Source organism: Kryptolebias marmoratus, linkage group LG11 (genome assembly GCF_001649575.2).
Source record: "Kryptolebias marmoratus isolate JLee-2015 linkage group LG11, ASM164957v2, whole genome shotgun sequence".
Lineage (NCBI taxonomy): Eukaryota > Metazoa > Chordata > Actinopteri > Cyprinodontiformes > Rivulidae > Kryptolebias > Kryptolebias marmoratus.
Genome location: NC_051440.1, coordinates 23,327,764 through 23,343,179, shown reverse-complemented (window position 1 = coordinate 23,343,179; position 15,416 = coordinate 23,327,764). Strand labels below are relative to the sequence as shown.

At 38.5% G+C, this 15,416-nt stretch overlaps 1 protein-coding gene across 3 annotated transcripts in view; it reads left to right on the top strand.

Moving 5' to 3' along the window:
* ptpn5 (protein tyrosine phosphatase non-receptor type 5) overlaps positions 1–14,243 on the top strand; it is a 45,654-nt gene extending 31,411 nt beyond the window's left edge. For 2 of the 3 annotated variants that reach the window (XM_037978382.1, XM_017418857.3), the window contains 13 exons: positions 3,436–3,544; positions 5,671–5,947; positions 6,156–6,278; positions 6,362–6,457; positions 7,185–7,441; positions 7,631–7,823; positions 8,516–8,600; positions 8,873–8,952; positions 9,067–9,204; positions 9,701–9,811; positions 11,197–11,357; positions 12,106–12,219; positions 12,852–14,243. In XM_037978382.1, the coding sequence (XP_037834310.1) occupies positions 5,678–5,947; positions 6,156–6,278; positions 6,362–6,457; positions 7,185–7,441; positions 7,631–7,823; positions 8,516–8,600; positions 8,873–8,952; positions 9,067–9,204; positions 9,701–9,811; positions 11,197–11,357; positions 12,106–12,219; positions 12,852–12,945 (1,722 nt within the window). In that variant the 5' untranslated portion in view covers positions 3,436–3,544; positions 5,671–5,677 and the 3' untranslated portion in view covers positions 12,946–14,243. Of the gene's footprint in view, positions 76–3,435; positions 3,545–5,670; positions 5,948–6,155; positions 6,279–6,361; positions 6,458–7,184; positions 7,442–7,630; positions 7,824–8,515; positions 8,601–8,872; positions 8,953–9,066; positions 9,205–9,700; positions 9,812–11,196; positions 11,358–12,105; positions 12,220–12,851 lie in introns of all 3 variants that reach the window. The other variant, XM_017418858.3, reaches the window with a different exon arrangement.
* Positions 14,244–15,416: the final 1,173 nt, after the last annotated feature.

The following is a 15,416-nucleotide window of genomic DNA, read 5'->3' as shown; positions in this document are numbered from 1 at the left end:
GTGGCTGTGCGACATGAGTTGAATACCAATTCCTCACTAAAGCCCCCACTGTTCTACTCTCCTGGCTTTAAAAAGGTAGGAACATATATGTGATGTAGCTTCTGCATGTATGTGCTCATCCCCGGATGAATAATTTGCCAACAGGTTGGCTCGTCAGTGCCGCTGTTATCTAAATATTTTACCTCCCTAATCCAACCTAAAGCTTGATTATTATGTTCTCTGTTGTATCATATGTGACAGTGTGGGAGTTAGCAGATAGAGACATGCAACAGTCCACCTCCCCGGGTGATTCATTACTAATCCATCCAGCTCTGCGCTGTGTGGTCGCTCCAGCTCACCGTAACCATGTACGTGAGATGAATGGTGTTTTGTCTTAGTATGAATGACTGCCAGAGAATGCCATTCCTGCACTGGAGCTTTGATGCAGCGCAGTCATGTAACACAATCCCTTCTGTCAAAGGGAATCCAGATTTATCTCCTGCAAATCAATTCGCCATGCAGCACATTTTATTCATGATGATTTGTAAGTTTATTTGTTTATTAATGAGATTCGCAACACTTCTGGAGCTGCTGTCAGATACTAGCTACAGGACAAATTGTTGGGAAAGCTGCAGGATTTGAGGGGGCATTTCATTTTAAGGTCATCCTGAGCTTTTGTATTATTTTTATCAAGGTTTTATCAGAGTGCATTTGTGTGTATTTGGAGACAGGATGATGAGGCAGATCTCACATTTCCATCCTATCATCACTTTCTGTAAGAGCTCTCTAATACCCTGTGTCTCTGCTACACAATCACTGCAACAAAACACCCTTTTATTCATCATGAATCAGTAGATATCCCCATCATTTACCAGAGATGTTTCATATAAAAGCAGGGAGCCCGTTATACAAAGCAAATCAAACTGTGTTGTTTAAAAATAAATAAAAAAATCCACAGGGGGAAAATCATATTTAGATCTTTTGTTTTCCAGACATAATTCTAGAGAATCAAAAATATCCATTAAAGCAGAAGCCAGCTGTCACCACATTAATTCCCCTTGTTCCTGAAAGAGCTTAACACAACTGGCAGCGCTGGGTCAGTCCTCATCCTGCGGTCCTGCTCGGGTAGGAGCCACAGACTCATGGTATAACTCAGTTTAGATTCAGCTGGACAGCAGGTTCATGAATGCATGCGGATCAATGGAAACACTTTGCTCAGACTATATTTGTAAGCACCGAAGGACAGAAGACTTTAAAAGAGGAATGAGCCTGAATCAGGTGTCAGGTTTGACTTCATTACTGTAAAGACTCTATTATCCTGCTTGAAAACAATTTCCAAGATGTTTTATTTCTATAAGTTGACATAATTTTGTTATTTCATGATTATCAGCTTCATAAAAGTTCAAAATGAGTTCTTCTAATAATATTATGAACAATCATAGCCACTCTTTAAAACCAAAAGAGTTCCTTTTTTATCACTAAATTTTAAGATCATTTAGTTTTTGAAAAATAAAAAAAAAAGAATTCTGGATCCATTTTTTATTATTTCAAAGATTTATTCAAATGATGGAAATGTTCCCGAGCCCTTCAAGGATTATTTCATAGTAAACTTTAATGCACATTTTTATTTGAGTCGCCAGTCTTCAAATTCTTATCCACCAAAATTTCTCATGTGAAGAGGTTCATTTTCATTTCATTATAAAGGTACTAAGCTATGGAATAAGGTCTCTAGAAATTGCTCATCTAATAAATGTTTTTTAAAAAATGGTTGAAAGACATATTAATTAAAATTTTACAGCTGTTTTTATTCCACTTGTTTGTTTATTGCACATATACATTTGTTTAGTTGATTTGGTTTTATTTCCGGAGCAGCTAAACAGAAACTCTTTGTGTTTAGTTGCTTTCAGGTATTTGCCTTTTTTTTCCCTGCTCTGTATTTTTAACTTTTTTTCTTCTGTTTTATTTTGTTTTATGTCGTGCAAATACATAAAATAAGAATAAAATTAAAATCAGGCACCAAACAACTTCAGGTTAACAAAAAGGATGCATTGATTTTATGTTTGTTTTTGCCTTTGCTTAAAAAAGGAAAGTATTAGATTACATTTAAAACTGTGTGTCACACTCCCAGTTGAAATGCTGCTACTGTGTTTACGGTTTCTATCTTTAGTCCTAGAATTAATAAAATATGTGGGTTATGTTTGAAAACCTCAAATAAAATTTTTGACAGGGCATTTTAGAAAATAATATGTGGGGGAAAAATCCTAATCTTTAAAGAGTTTCAGACTTCTTTAAAGATAAAGAACCCCAAAAGATCTAAATATTACTGAAATCCTCACTTCAGCTTTGGTTAAAAGTGCCAACAAGAGTCTGCAAAGACAGACGTGCTGTTTTTCTCCTCAAAGACTTAAAGCAAAGAGAAGCAGAGATAATATTTTCTATCAACATGGATATTGTCACCGCTCCCCCAGTGCAGATGTATGTTTGTGTTTTTCATTTTTCATGCAGTGTGCCCGCCAAAGTGTGTGCATGAGTGCAACACAGAATATTCGTTGCCACAGTTACCAAAACGCCAACCTCACTGCGTCACTGCTTCACTGCTTCAGACAACCTTCACACAAAAAAGTGTTCTTGTCCTTCCCTTCCATCCCTCCATCCGCTACCTGTTCACCTATTGTTTAATAATGAAAGGAAACTGAACTTTCACCTATATCCACCATGACCTGTGGATGTGTGTGTCTGGGTGTGTGTTAGTGTGTTATATACATTGCATGCATGCACATTGCCATGGCTACGAGCCGCGCTAACTGGCGTCATCACTTGAAATCCACCTTCAGAGCGAGCGAAGAGAGGAAGAAAAGGACTCAAAACAGCTCTGTACTGTTCAATACCTGCACTCACTCAAACAAACACACACACACACAGAGAGAGAGAGATCTTAGGCCACTGGTGGGATCTCATATTCCGCTGAGCTCACCCCGTTCATTCAACAGGGTCCAGTGGCCCAGAAGGAGAGGAGGGAGATGGTAGGGAGGAGAGAGGAGCAGAGAAGGCTTGAATTCATGCATACTGATGTGACTGGAGTGATCTGAATGTGTTCCTGAGGGTGTCGGTGTAGTTTGGCCTGAATCATCCCTGCCTCTCAGGGAAGGAAAGAACAGGGAGACGGGAGGAAATATTGACAGTTTTCTGTGTCACTTCACATCACCATCCTCTGCACATGAAATCACAGCTGGGAGATGACAAGGGTGCTACTTTGATCCACAGCTGAAGGAAACTGGATTGCTAACCCTGTCTTGGTATGGCCAGTTAAACTATTCATAGTGTGTATTAGGAGCATTTTGGAGCAAAATTGCTCTTGTGTTGAAATAACCATAACTATCATCATTGCACTCTTCCCTGTTTGTTTATTTTGAAGTTGAAATCAATGAGATTTGGCTCTTGTCTTGTGTCCTTCAGAACTGACTCTGCCTCACGATGGCTGACAACAACCGGTTGCCACAGGATACAGGATTCGAACTGATCATGTGATCTGACTCCCTCACCAGTTCCCTGCCATCTCTTGTAGGTAAGTCACGTGACTTTTTAGAAGTTATTGCACTGAGCCGGCAGGCTCGTCGTTAGTTGGTAAGTCATTGATGAAAACTTGCTCCAACCTCACACGCATGGCAAATTTAGCCATTAGCAACACATTCAGACAAAAAAATAAAAAAATGAAAAGGTGATAATAGCACAAACAGCACCACTCTCCAAAGCCCCCGCTTTCACACATCCACACAAATCATGTGGCGGGAATCAGCCAAATGTACAAAACACCTTTATTAATGATTGAAGGACAAAAGTGGAGGGCAGAAAAAGGGGCTTTGAATACACTGCTGACTGATGCAAAGGTGTGTGTGTGTGTGTGTGTGTGTGTGTTGTCAGTAGATGATAATGCTCAGAACGGATGGGAGGGATGAGAGCCACTCTGTTGCCAAGGTGACGGACAGGGCTGTAAACATGCTACCCCTGACTCATCTCTCTACAATAGAGCATCTCTCTCTCTATCACACACACACACACAGGTTCACACACACGCATACATTCACACAATAGAGTCCAATCTGAGAGAGACAAGAGGATCCAGAGATAAGAGCCACTCCAAACTGCTTAGCTGTCCATGTGAATAGGCTAGTGGATTAAATGTAACCCTTTCTGTCATGTACACGCTCATTTAGAAACACACAGTCAGACACATTCACACAGCCTAATAAACACAACTGACAGGAAGCTGAATTAAAAACAATAATATTTTTAAAGGTTGAAGATGCACACACTGTTGGCCCTGTGAGCAGAGAACCTGAAACAAGTCTCTCTTGAGAATAAGACCCATACGTCTCTGTAAGATTATTTATAATGAAGGTGAAATTTAATAATAATAATAACAATAACAAAAACTGGCATTCTTTGAAAGAATTCATGTTGCCCACCAACTTTCATGTCAGAGATTTAGTCTAAAATCATCTTGTGCTGAGAAATGACAGAGTTATGACCATTTAGATCAAACTAAAGTTGTGAGGGAGTATGTGTTGTGAAGGACTGTCAGCTACTACCACAACAAATTTTACCTCAATAGCTGTAAAACTGACTGAGTTACAGCTATTTTTGTGTTGGATAATGTGGATTAGCTAACTTTGGCAAAATATTAAGCAAATATTTCGCCTAATAAGTAGCACTTTAAGTATATGTGATAAATATCTCTCAGCAACAATCACACAAGATTTTAGCACAATATCTATAAAACTGACTGAATTATGGCCATCTTTGCGTTTTCCAAGGTGAGTGCCATCTTGAATTAAGATGGTTCCAAGGTTCATCAGTTGTAGATGTTCATTCCTTGATCTTTGCAATGAGTTTTACTAAATTTGTTCAGCCATTCATAAGATATTTTGCTAACAGACAGACATATAAACACAGGGAAACACACAGACATGGGCAAAAACATTGTTGTGTGCCTTCTCCTTTCAGCAGCAGGTGATAATAATAAAACCCTACAACCACTAAACAAGCCCCAGCAACACTTGTGGAGTTCTGAGACTCCAGTTTCAGAACTTTTGTTGCAGTTTATGTGAATGCTATTATAAATCTTTACATTGTTATGAATTTTACCTTACAATTATTTACATAGAACTCTATGGTCATTTGCAAAGGCAAATAGCAGCAGCATAAACCAGCAGTAGAGCTACCAGTTTAATTCTTGTTTGAATAACCAAAGATTTCTGCCAGAATAGCCACGTAACGGGAAACTGATGGTGGTGTAAAGGTTTATAAAATAGTATATGCATAAAAAGCTATGAAATATTTGAGACTGGGAATGTTTTAAAATGGTAACAGACTTTAGTCTTGGCTCTGTTCAGGTTAGCCATTAGCTCTTTAGTCCAATCAGAATTAAACTCTGTTTCTGCTAAATGAGCTTCTTCAAATATTAATTGAACCCTACTGTCCATTTAGCCAAATCATTTTTGGACAATCTTGAAGATCATACACTCTCATGTCTTGCTGTTCTTCCTCTTTAAATTTGACTTTTTGGAAGTGTCTGATGAGTAATAAAAAGTTGAAGCAAACGTTGTCAGAGTTGCTTATTAATGAAAAAACTGAATCCTGCAAACACAGAGCCAACAGATACATTTAACAGAAAGGAACCTCATTTAACAGGGGTATCATGACCCGTCGGCTGAGCAGCTCCACTCGTTCGCACACTGAAGACTCCATCTTCCTGAGACCCGATGAGGACCCCGTCTGGCTGGATGAACCCACAAAAATTGAGAAAATAGGCGACAGAGCCCCTAAGAAGGACGGGCTCCTTGACTGTGAAGATGGACCAACAGGATGCCAACACCCACACGGGGAGGAGATGTTTATTGTCAGTGTGTACAATGTGGTGATCGAGATTCACTGCTGGGTTGCTCTGTTTATCATCTCCCAAGTCATGGTATGTAAATTTGTAATGGAAAAAAAAGCTTGTTTTCATCTAATTCCTGTCATGGTTATGTTTGGTAACAAAATGCAAATTTAACATTAGCATAAATACAACATTAGCATAGCAAATGACTCATTTTTTGTTGACTTTTATTTCAAACATTTTATTTTGCAGTTGGCAAAGTTGTGACTCTCTAACCTTCCTCTTCTCTTCTTCTCAGGGATACTGGGTGTTTTTTGTGCTGGAAGGAAATGGACCATTCTCGTCCATCTACAAAGCCCTGCAGGTCATCGAGTCCTACTTCAGCTTCATCTTACCGTACCAACCAATTTTTGGAACAGATGTAAGTGTCAGATCTGGGTGTGACGTTTGTTTTGAATGTGACTCGTTAATGTTGTTAATTCTGGGTTTCTCTGCCTTGGTTAGATGACGATGTTGATGAAAGAGGTGGAAGACACCAAACAGCACAACTGGGTTATCCATGGCACATCAGGCGTTGGTGTGGTCATCTGTGTTATTATGGTAAAATATTGGTCAAATTTTTAATCCTAACATCAAAACAGCTTTTTTCTTCAATATTACAAACTTTTGGTCTGTTTTACATTTTGTGAGATTGGCCTGAATGTTGAATTATTGCAACACAGGTTTAAGGAACAAACAAACAGTCGAGAAATTGTATTTTCTGTAAAACTGAAATGACTGCTGAAAATTTACTGAAGAAGCTAAAACTGAGTAGCAAAAGCCTAGGTAAAAACTAAAAATACCAAAATGCCAACTAAAAGTTGCAAAATACTAGTTCAAATGTAGCGAACATTTAGTTGAAAGCACCAAAAGTCTATTTAAAAGCCAAATTTAGCAAAATGGTAGCTAAAACCTAAAAATAGCAAAAGACTAGCAAAGAAACTAAAATAGGATAAAAAGCAAAAAATGGAACAAGTATAAAGCTCATAAATAAAGCTGATTTTTTTAAAGGAATTGAAGGGATGTGAATGTTTTTTAATGGGGAAAGTTTTTGTAAATCAAGTTAAATAATTTTATGAAGTATAAAAGTTAGAAAAACCTAAAGTCCCAGCACCTACCTCATGAATGATCTGAACATTTTGGTATACAAACTGTGGTAGGTTTATGAAACTTGTGTTTGTTTGAAGGTAAAATAATTTCTTAGTGTATTGGTTTAAATGAACCTTTATGGAGGGGAAAAAAATCACATTTGTTGCTTCATTCGTTCTGAACTCTGGTTTCTTCCCAGATCATCCACATGGTGTGTAAGTGGCGTTATGGTACTAGCTTGTGGTCATCAGAACCCGTGTTGAGGAACGTTGGTGATAGGCGTCAGTCTGTGAGCCGTCAGCCCTCCTTCACCCTGTCAGAGTGGACGGACGCCCAAGAGGACCTGCTGGACCTCGACCCGGTGCCTCAGACTCCTGTCTTTGACATGGGTACAGACATCAGAGCGGAAGCAGACGCTTCCACCCTCACCGTCACACCGGTGGGGCTTCAGGAGAGGTCAGAGATCAGCATTTCTGCATCCACAGAAATAGCAAGTTTATTTTGTTGAAAAATATTTTCGTAACCTTTTTTTAATCTAAAAAGGCCTGTGCCTTATCAAAGTGTATTTAATACAAATTTTATGTAACAAATGTGTTTACAGACCTCTGGTCTTTTCAAACTAACCTTGACCTCGTCGTCACACAGGAGAGGCTCCAATGTTTCTCTGACGCTGGACATGTGCACACCAGGCTGCACGGAGCCCTACGGTTATGGAGCCCAGCTTTCTCCCAGAGACCAGTCGGCCCAGGAGTACCTCCGACAGGGAACACACATCCTGACCCCTGCCATGCTGCACACGAGGGCCATGGATGACCAGAACCTGCAGGCTGAGTTTTATGTGAGTGCAGCAGCAGCTCAGCCGCCTACACTGTAGATTAACTCAGACTCACCGGAAGAGACATGCACTGACACTGACACACAGACACAGGCACTAATGTACACACACACACACACAAACACCCAGCAGAGCTCAGAACACACCCGTAAGCTTTTCCACTGCCTGTCAGTGGGCGAAGGACGGAGGGCTACAAGTATTTTTGCATATTAAAACCCACAGAGGATTGCAGTGTCTGCCAGGCAGAAAGATATGCACATAAGATCAGACAAACATTATTAGAAGCCTTTAAGTCGGGTACAATTAGACAGAAACAGTTTGGCATGAAGGGCACTGCGTGATTTCATGTTTTTGGATATTATTATCACCCACCGTCGAAAGGCAAAGCCAGATGATTGTTTTTGCCCCTGTCTGTGTGTATGTGTGTGTGTGTGAGAGTCTGTTACCAAAGAACCTCATGAACCAATGGATATTTTTTAATAAAACTCGCAGAAAGTGATTATCTACACCTACAACTGATTAACTTTTGAAGTCAATCCAAGTAAAGATGGCTGTCACAGCTAATCAAACTCAGCCATTATAAAAGGGTCAAAAACTGAGTTTATTTTAAAGATATTTAGCTCAAATTTAGTGTTTGGCTTTTATGTAAGGACAGATTTTTCTAGCACCAAATGTTTGTTTATTTTTATTGTCAGGAAACTCCTATGAACTTTGTGGACCCCAAGGAGTACAATTATCCAGGGCTTGTGAGAAAGAACCGCTATAAAACCATTTTACCGAGTAAGTACAGCTGCAACACAAGACTGAGACAGATTATTACAATATAAATACTATATATATATATATATTAAAGTTATCATATATATATATATATATATATATATATATATATAAATATATATATGATAACTTTAATTAGTTATATTGTCAATTATGCAATTTCTTTTTACAGTGTTTTTACACGCACATAGTGACACAAATCAATCATATAAAAGAATGGTCCAACAATCTTACTCATTATTTGATTATTTTGACACCTTGTCCACCTACAGACCCACACAGCAGAGTCAACCTGAAGTCGCAAGACGAAGACGATTTTCTGTCTACCTACATCAACGCTAATTATCTCAAAGTAAGTGAAAATGTTTGTATTAGTGGACAAACTCAGTAGTGTCTGCAGTCCTGAGCTGAATATTCTCTATGGTCCAACCCAGGAACGTTTGTTTGTATTTCTGTTTGTGTGCAGGGTTATGGGGATAAAGAGCAGGCGTACATTGCCACGCAGGGCCCCACGGTGAACACAGTGGGGGACTTCTGGAGGATGGTGTGGCAAGAGAAAAGCCCGATTATAGTGATGATCACCAACCTGGAGGAGAAGAACGAGGTCACTGTGAAAACATGGCTGATGATGATGATGATACGTAGAGAAATGGCATTTTTCACAAAAATGCAGTGTGAATGCTGAAAGCTGAAGGACTTTGCTAAAATATGCTGAGGAATGATTTGTTAACTGAATTGTTAAAGTTAAAACAAGCAGAACAGAAGCTGATGAATCTAAAATTATCTAAACTGAAGCAGAAAGCTGAAATTAACAAAAACTGTAGCTAAAAGACGAATTTAAAAAAATTGCTTTCAAAAGCTAAAATTAGAAAAAATGTTTCTAAAAGCTAAAATTCATTAGAGAGGTCTCAGCACACATGATAAAATAAGTAATAATATAAAAAAAATGTAGCAAAATTGTACCTAAACGCTAAAAGTAACAGAAGAAACTAGGAAAACAGTCGTATCAGTTTTTGAATCAGCATTCACACATTTACACATTATGTGCTGTAGATGCAATCAAACAGGTAAAAACATCTCTTGTGTGCCCATTTGAGCAGAAATGTGCAGAGTACTGGCCTGAGGACACTGTGACCCATGAGGGAATAGAGATCAGCGTCATGTCGGTGACCCAAGAGGATGACTACAGTCTGAGGGTGTTCACTCTGAAGGTAACTGTCAGCATCACATCATAAAAACTGCTTTTACACATTAACTGATGGATCTGGCCCAGGAGCCATTTGACTTGTGGAGTTTTAAAACATTAATAAATAAAGTTAAAGTAATCAGTTCTCTCACTCACAACCTGTAGGATGAGAAATGCACTGTGATGCAGAAGGTTGGAGTTAAAAACCAGCTTTTAGTGTATTTTTTTACTTCAAATTTCAGATTTTCTGTGAAGTTCAACAGCTGGACTGCACTGCAGAGTTTTTAACTGTTGAAATAATTGTGCTGTGTTTGTTCCTAATGCAGCCTCCAGCTAATAAAAGTAAAACAACCCTCGTTTTTACACTGTTTTGATGATTTCCTTCAGGCAGTGATGGTGTCTGACTCTTGTGTTAGTTATCTTTTCTTTCTTTTTGTTTTAGCTAAAAACTGTGTCTGCAAATAAGCCATTAGCTAAAAGAACTGTGTAAAAGTCAGCACTGTTTCATATTTAACACTGTTTTAATAAATTCTTAACACATACACACAAATAAAATACTTGAGTTGACTTTTGTGGAGCTTTTTCCAACTAAAAGTGAAATCTTGACGAATGTCTTCAGACTGAATGAGAACAGAATAGGTTGTGTGTTATTAATCAGATAAAATATAAAATGTAAAATGTGTATCTGACCACAATTTAGCTTAGCTCATGCAAAAAATGCAAACATCCTCTTTTTTGTTTAATTTTAAGACAAATCCTGCTGAGATTGAGTTCTGCTTTATAATCAGAGTTATAAACATGGCAATTGTGTTATTTGAATTTATCTTAAACAGTTCAAACTAATCTTTGCTGCTTCTGTTTACAGCCAAACGTGTCTTAAAATGCTGAGATCAGAACTCATCATTTTACAAAAACACTAACATGATCTGATTCAAGTTTCATTCAGTTAAAACCAAAGTTGCATTTAGACTCACAACATAAATATCTGTTTGGTGGAAGTAAATATAATGTGGCTTTTTGTTTCAGTGCTGTTTATGTGTTTGGGATCATTTATATTTAATTTGGGGTCATGGTGGCATCAGCACTTAGCAAATACAAACATGATTCAGCTAATGCAGCCTGCATCACATTAATAAGCACCGAGGGATCATTACATAAATGTGCTGTGAGTTAAAAGTGTTTTGTTTGTTTATCTCTGGCTCTGTTGTGTATCTGTAGCCATAATCATTTGTGCTGACATATGAATGATGGAAACTGACAGACTGTGCTCGGTATTGTCAAGGGAAGAAGGAAAAAAAGTTTGTAGAAGCTTTTATCTAAAGTGTGTTAGCTGTTGCCTTGGCAACTCAGGCCAAAATACTAACATGTATGAGCAATTGATGATGTTCTGAGTTTATGCGTCTGTTTCAGTGCGAGGAAGAGGAGCGCACTCTGAGGCATTACTGGTACACCTCCTGGCCCGATCAGAAGACCCCAGACAAGGCTCCGCCCCTGCTGGAGCTGGTACAGGAAGTGGAACGAGCCAGAGAGGAAGCTCCGCCCTCCAGTGGACCAACAATTGTCCACTGCAGGTACAGAGCTTCAAGGAGAGGACATTTTCAGTGAAAATCCAGTGAGAATGCTGAGAGCTGAATAAAGTGGCTAAAATTTCCTGTAAAGGCAGAAACTGAGTTTTTAAACAGAAAAAAAAGAAACAGAATGGTACCTAAATACTAAAATTTGCATAAAAAACAACATTAGCTAAAAGCTCAAAGGAGCTGAATGTTAGGGAAAAGCTAAAAAAGCTAAATGCCAGCTTAAAGTAGCAGAACAGTAGTTAAAAGCTAAAAGTAGCAAAGCTCTAGGTAATGGCTAAAAGTAGGAGAATGTTATCTTGAAGCTAAGATTAGCTGAATGGTAGCTTAAAGCTAAAAGTAGCCAAAAAAATAATGGCTAAACTCTAAAAGCAATGGAAAACTGGTTAAAAATAATACAAGAAGGCGAAAATAGAGCCAGTATCCTAAAACCAATTGTAAAAAGAACAATGTTTTTACAGAAATTGAAGGGATCTCAATGCATTTCTATGAGAAATTTTATTTTAAATAAATATTTTTAAAAATTATAAAAGGTAGTAAAACCAAATCTTACCTAATCTGTTCTTTAAAAAGATGTGCCCTTTTTTTCAGCTTATATTTTTTTACTATAGGAACCTTAAAGCCTTTTTAGCATTTTGTTTCTCTATACTTTTTGTTTTCTGATCTAATCAGACAGGTAGGTACCAGGGAGGTAAGGCAGGTAAGGTGCTTGAGATCGTTTTTTTATTATTTTTTTATTCTCCAGTGCTGGAATTGGTCGAACTGGCTGTTTCATTGCCACCTCCATCCTGTGTAAGCAGCTGAGGACTGAAGGTATCGTTGACATCCTGAGAACTACCTGCCAGCTCCGCCTGGACAGGTGAGATATGTTTACCCTTTATTAATGCTCGTACCTGTCTATAAATCTGGGATTAAATTCATGCTGACATGGCTTGGTTTTGTCTGAAATCATGAGGGAATGCAGACACACACACACACACAAAAACAAAACAAAAAAGCAAAAAAATAATACTATCGTCCTCATTGTCTTTAGTGGGCAGGCAATAAAGCTTGACAGCCAAAGCAAAAAGTTACAAAACGCATTTTTTTGGGCAACGTTTTAGCTCAAAATAAGATGCAAACACAAGAGGAATATTTAAAGAACATTGTGTTCTTAGGTTTACAAGTGAATGCATTACTGTTCTGTTCTGTTGATGTGATTACTTCTTGACACTAGAGGGCGCTGCTGTGACAGGGTAAGGCAGAAGAGAAATTCAAAGAAAGATTTAAAGATCATCGTGTTCTGTAAGAGCATCTCTGCAGTTTCTGTCATAAAGTTCATGAGTTTAACCTTCGTCTCCTATTTCATTACTGCCACCACATCAAAATACATCAGGGCTACACAAATAAACTGATATAATATTAAAAAAATACACCAAATACATGCCATAATTCTATTTTCTGAATGAAAACAGCTATCTCCTATCTTTATTCACGTTGTGTGTTTTTCAGAGGTGGGATGATCCAGACATGTGAGCAGTACCAGTTTGTGCATCATGTCCTCAGCCTGTATGAGAAGCAGCTGTCTCACACTGCTGAGGAGTAGAGTGAAGGCTGACAGCCGCGCCCAGACCGAGACACACCACTGTACACCATACCGCCCGCGGTGGTATGCTCCATCATCACACAATGTCACCCTTTAACGACTTCAAACCGTGTTAATCTCTTCATCAGATGGGACTGAGCAGTTCACATAAGATCTGTGCTTGTTGTTTTGTCTCTGAACATAGTAAACAAAGCGGTGGATTACAACAACATTTCTGAAAAAGTTGGGACCTTGTGAAAATGTAACTAAAAAAACAGAATGCAATGATATGCATATGTCTCATATACCCATATTTGAATTAAAATTAAACACAGTAAACATATCAAATGTTTAAACGAAGAAGATGTAACTTTTTTTGAAAAGTAATTTTGAATTTTATGGCTGCAGCATGTCTCAGAACGTGGGGAGAGTAAAAGTAAGTTGTACGAATAAGAAACAGCTGGAGGGGCATTTTGCTACAAATTAGGTTCACTGGCCACAGGTCAGTAAGAGGACTGGGCATAAAAAGAGTATTTTAGAGAGGCTGAGTCTTTCAGAAGTAAAGATGGGCAGAGGTTCACCAGTCTGTGAAAAACTGTCAAAATATAATGAAACAATTTCAGAACATGCTCCTCAACAGAACATTTGTAAGACTTTGAATCATCTATAGTTCATAATATCATCTGACGATTTCAAGAATCTGGAGAAATCTCTGCTTTAAGGACAAAAGGCTGAAAGTCAGGACTGGATGGTTGTGATCTTCAGAACCATCAGGCCTCAAAACCAGGTCTGATTCTGTTCTGGACATCACTGCATGGCCTCAGGAACACTTCCACTAATCACTGTCTGTAAACACAGTTCATCTACAAATGCTGCTTAAAGCTCTATCAGGCAAAGAAGAAGCCAGATGTGGACACCATCCAACCCTGCTGTCATCTCTGCACCAAAGCTAATTTAGGATGGACTGAGACAAAGAAGAGAACTGTTCTGAGGTCAGACAAATCAAAATTTTAAACTCTTTAAAAAACCACAGACACTACATCCCCCGTACTAAAGAGAGGGACCATCCAGCCTGTTATCAGCACACAGTTCAAAAGCCTGCCTCTCTGATGGTATAGGGGTGCATTCGTTCCTCTGGCATGGGCAGCTTACGCATGTGGAAAGGCACCATCAGTGCAGAACAGTATATACAGGTTTCAGAACAGCATCTGCTCCCATCCAGCAAAGAAAACCAGGAACTGTTGAACAGCTAAAATCCCACATCAGTCCCAACTTTTTAAAGATGTTTTTCTGCCTTCAAATTCAAAATTCCTTTTTTTTCTTCCAAAAAATTGTGCATTTTTTTAGTTTAACCATTTGATATGTTCACTATGTTCCATTGTGAGTAATATATGGGTTTATGAGATTTGCAAATCATTGCATTTTGTTTCTATTCACATTTTACACAACATCCCTACTTTGTCAGAAGTAGGGTTTTAGATTCAGCTGCACCCCCACCCACAAAGAAAAAGAAAAGTCCTAATGAAACACTGTAGTGTCATCAGTTTCCACATAACCAATCCAAGACTCCAGTTGCAGCGTTGTTTCATTTGCACCGCTGAGGTTTTCTATCACGCTGATGTTCATAACTCTTAGTTGTCAAGGCCTTTCTTCCCTCTTGGTCTGAAATAGCTCCCTTACATAATGACTGTACAGCTATCAAAAGGTTAAACCGGAACCGGAGCATTGTCAGATCGCCTGCAGTGGAGTTCGCTTTAAGAAAATCTAAGTTCAGTTTAGGAAAGTTAGTGCTGATAATAAAAGGGCCCTTTATGGTATAAGTGCCAGCATATAGTTTCAATCTACAAAGATAATCAAACGCCAGCCTAATATGTAACAATATAATGATGTAAAAATTAACTAACATCTAGCTTTTTCACACTGATTCTATTTTAATGTAAAAAACTATATATTACAGAAGGCCTGAATCACTTCATCTTCAGGTTGCATGGTGCTAAGTGTTCATTAAAGGCATGTGCAATGTTATGGAGCATAGGAATGTAACAGTTAGGTTTTTAATTATCTGATTAGGATTTCCGTGCAAACTACAGTATTACAGTTTTTGTTTCGTTTTTGTTTGTTTTCTCGATGCTGCCTGTGCAGTTTCCATGGCCCATGATGTTTACAGGAAACAACTTCTGCATTAAGGCCACATAGAGGTTCGCCCAGAGGCGTCACAGAGGCAGCAACACTGGAGCGGAAAAGGACAGAAAAAGATCAGTTAACATCTCCAGTAACATATGTAACTGAAAGGCCAAGCAGTCCTTGAACGAATGCATATCGCCCGTCACCTTTTAATGCCAGAGAGTTAAACTACAACCATTTTATGCTGAGAAAGAAAAGCGTTATTGTTGTTTCGTCAAACCTTGAAAATCATGTTATGCACCATCTTGTGCGATATTGTGAGATCTTGGTTGACGTGTTTGCACTTGGAAATTGCGCTGAGGATGACT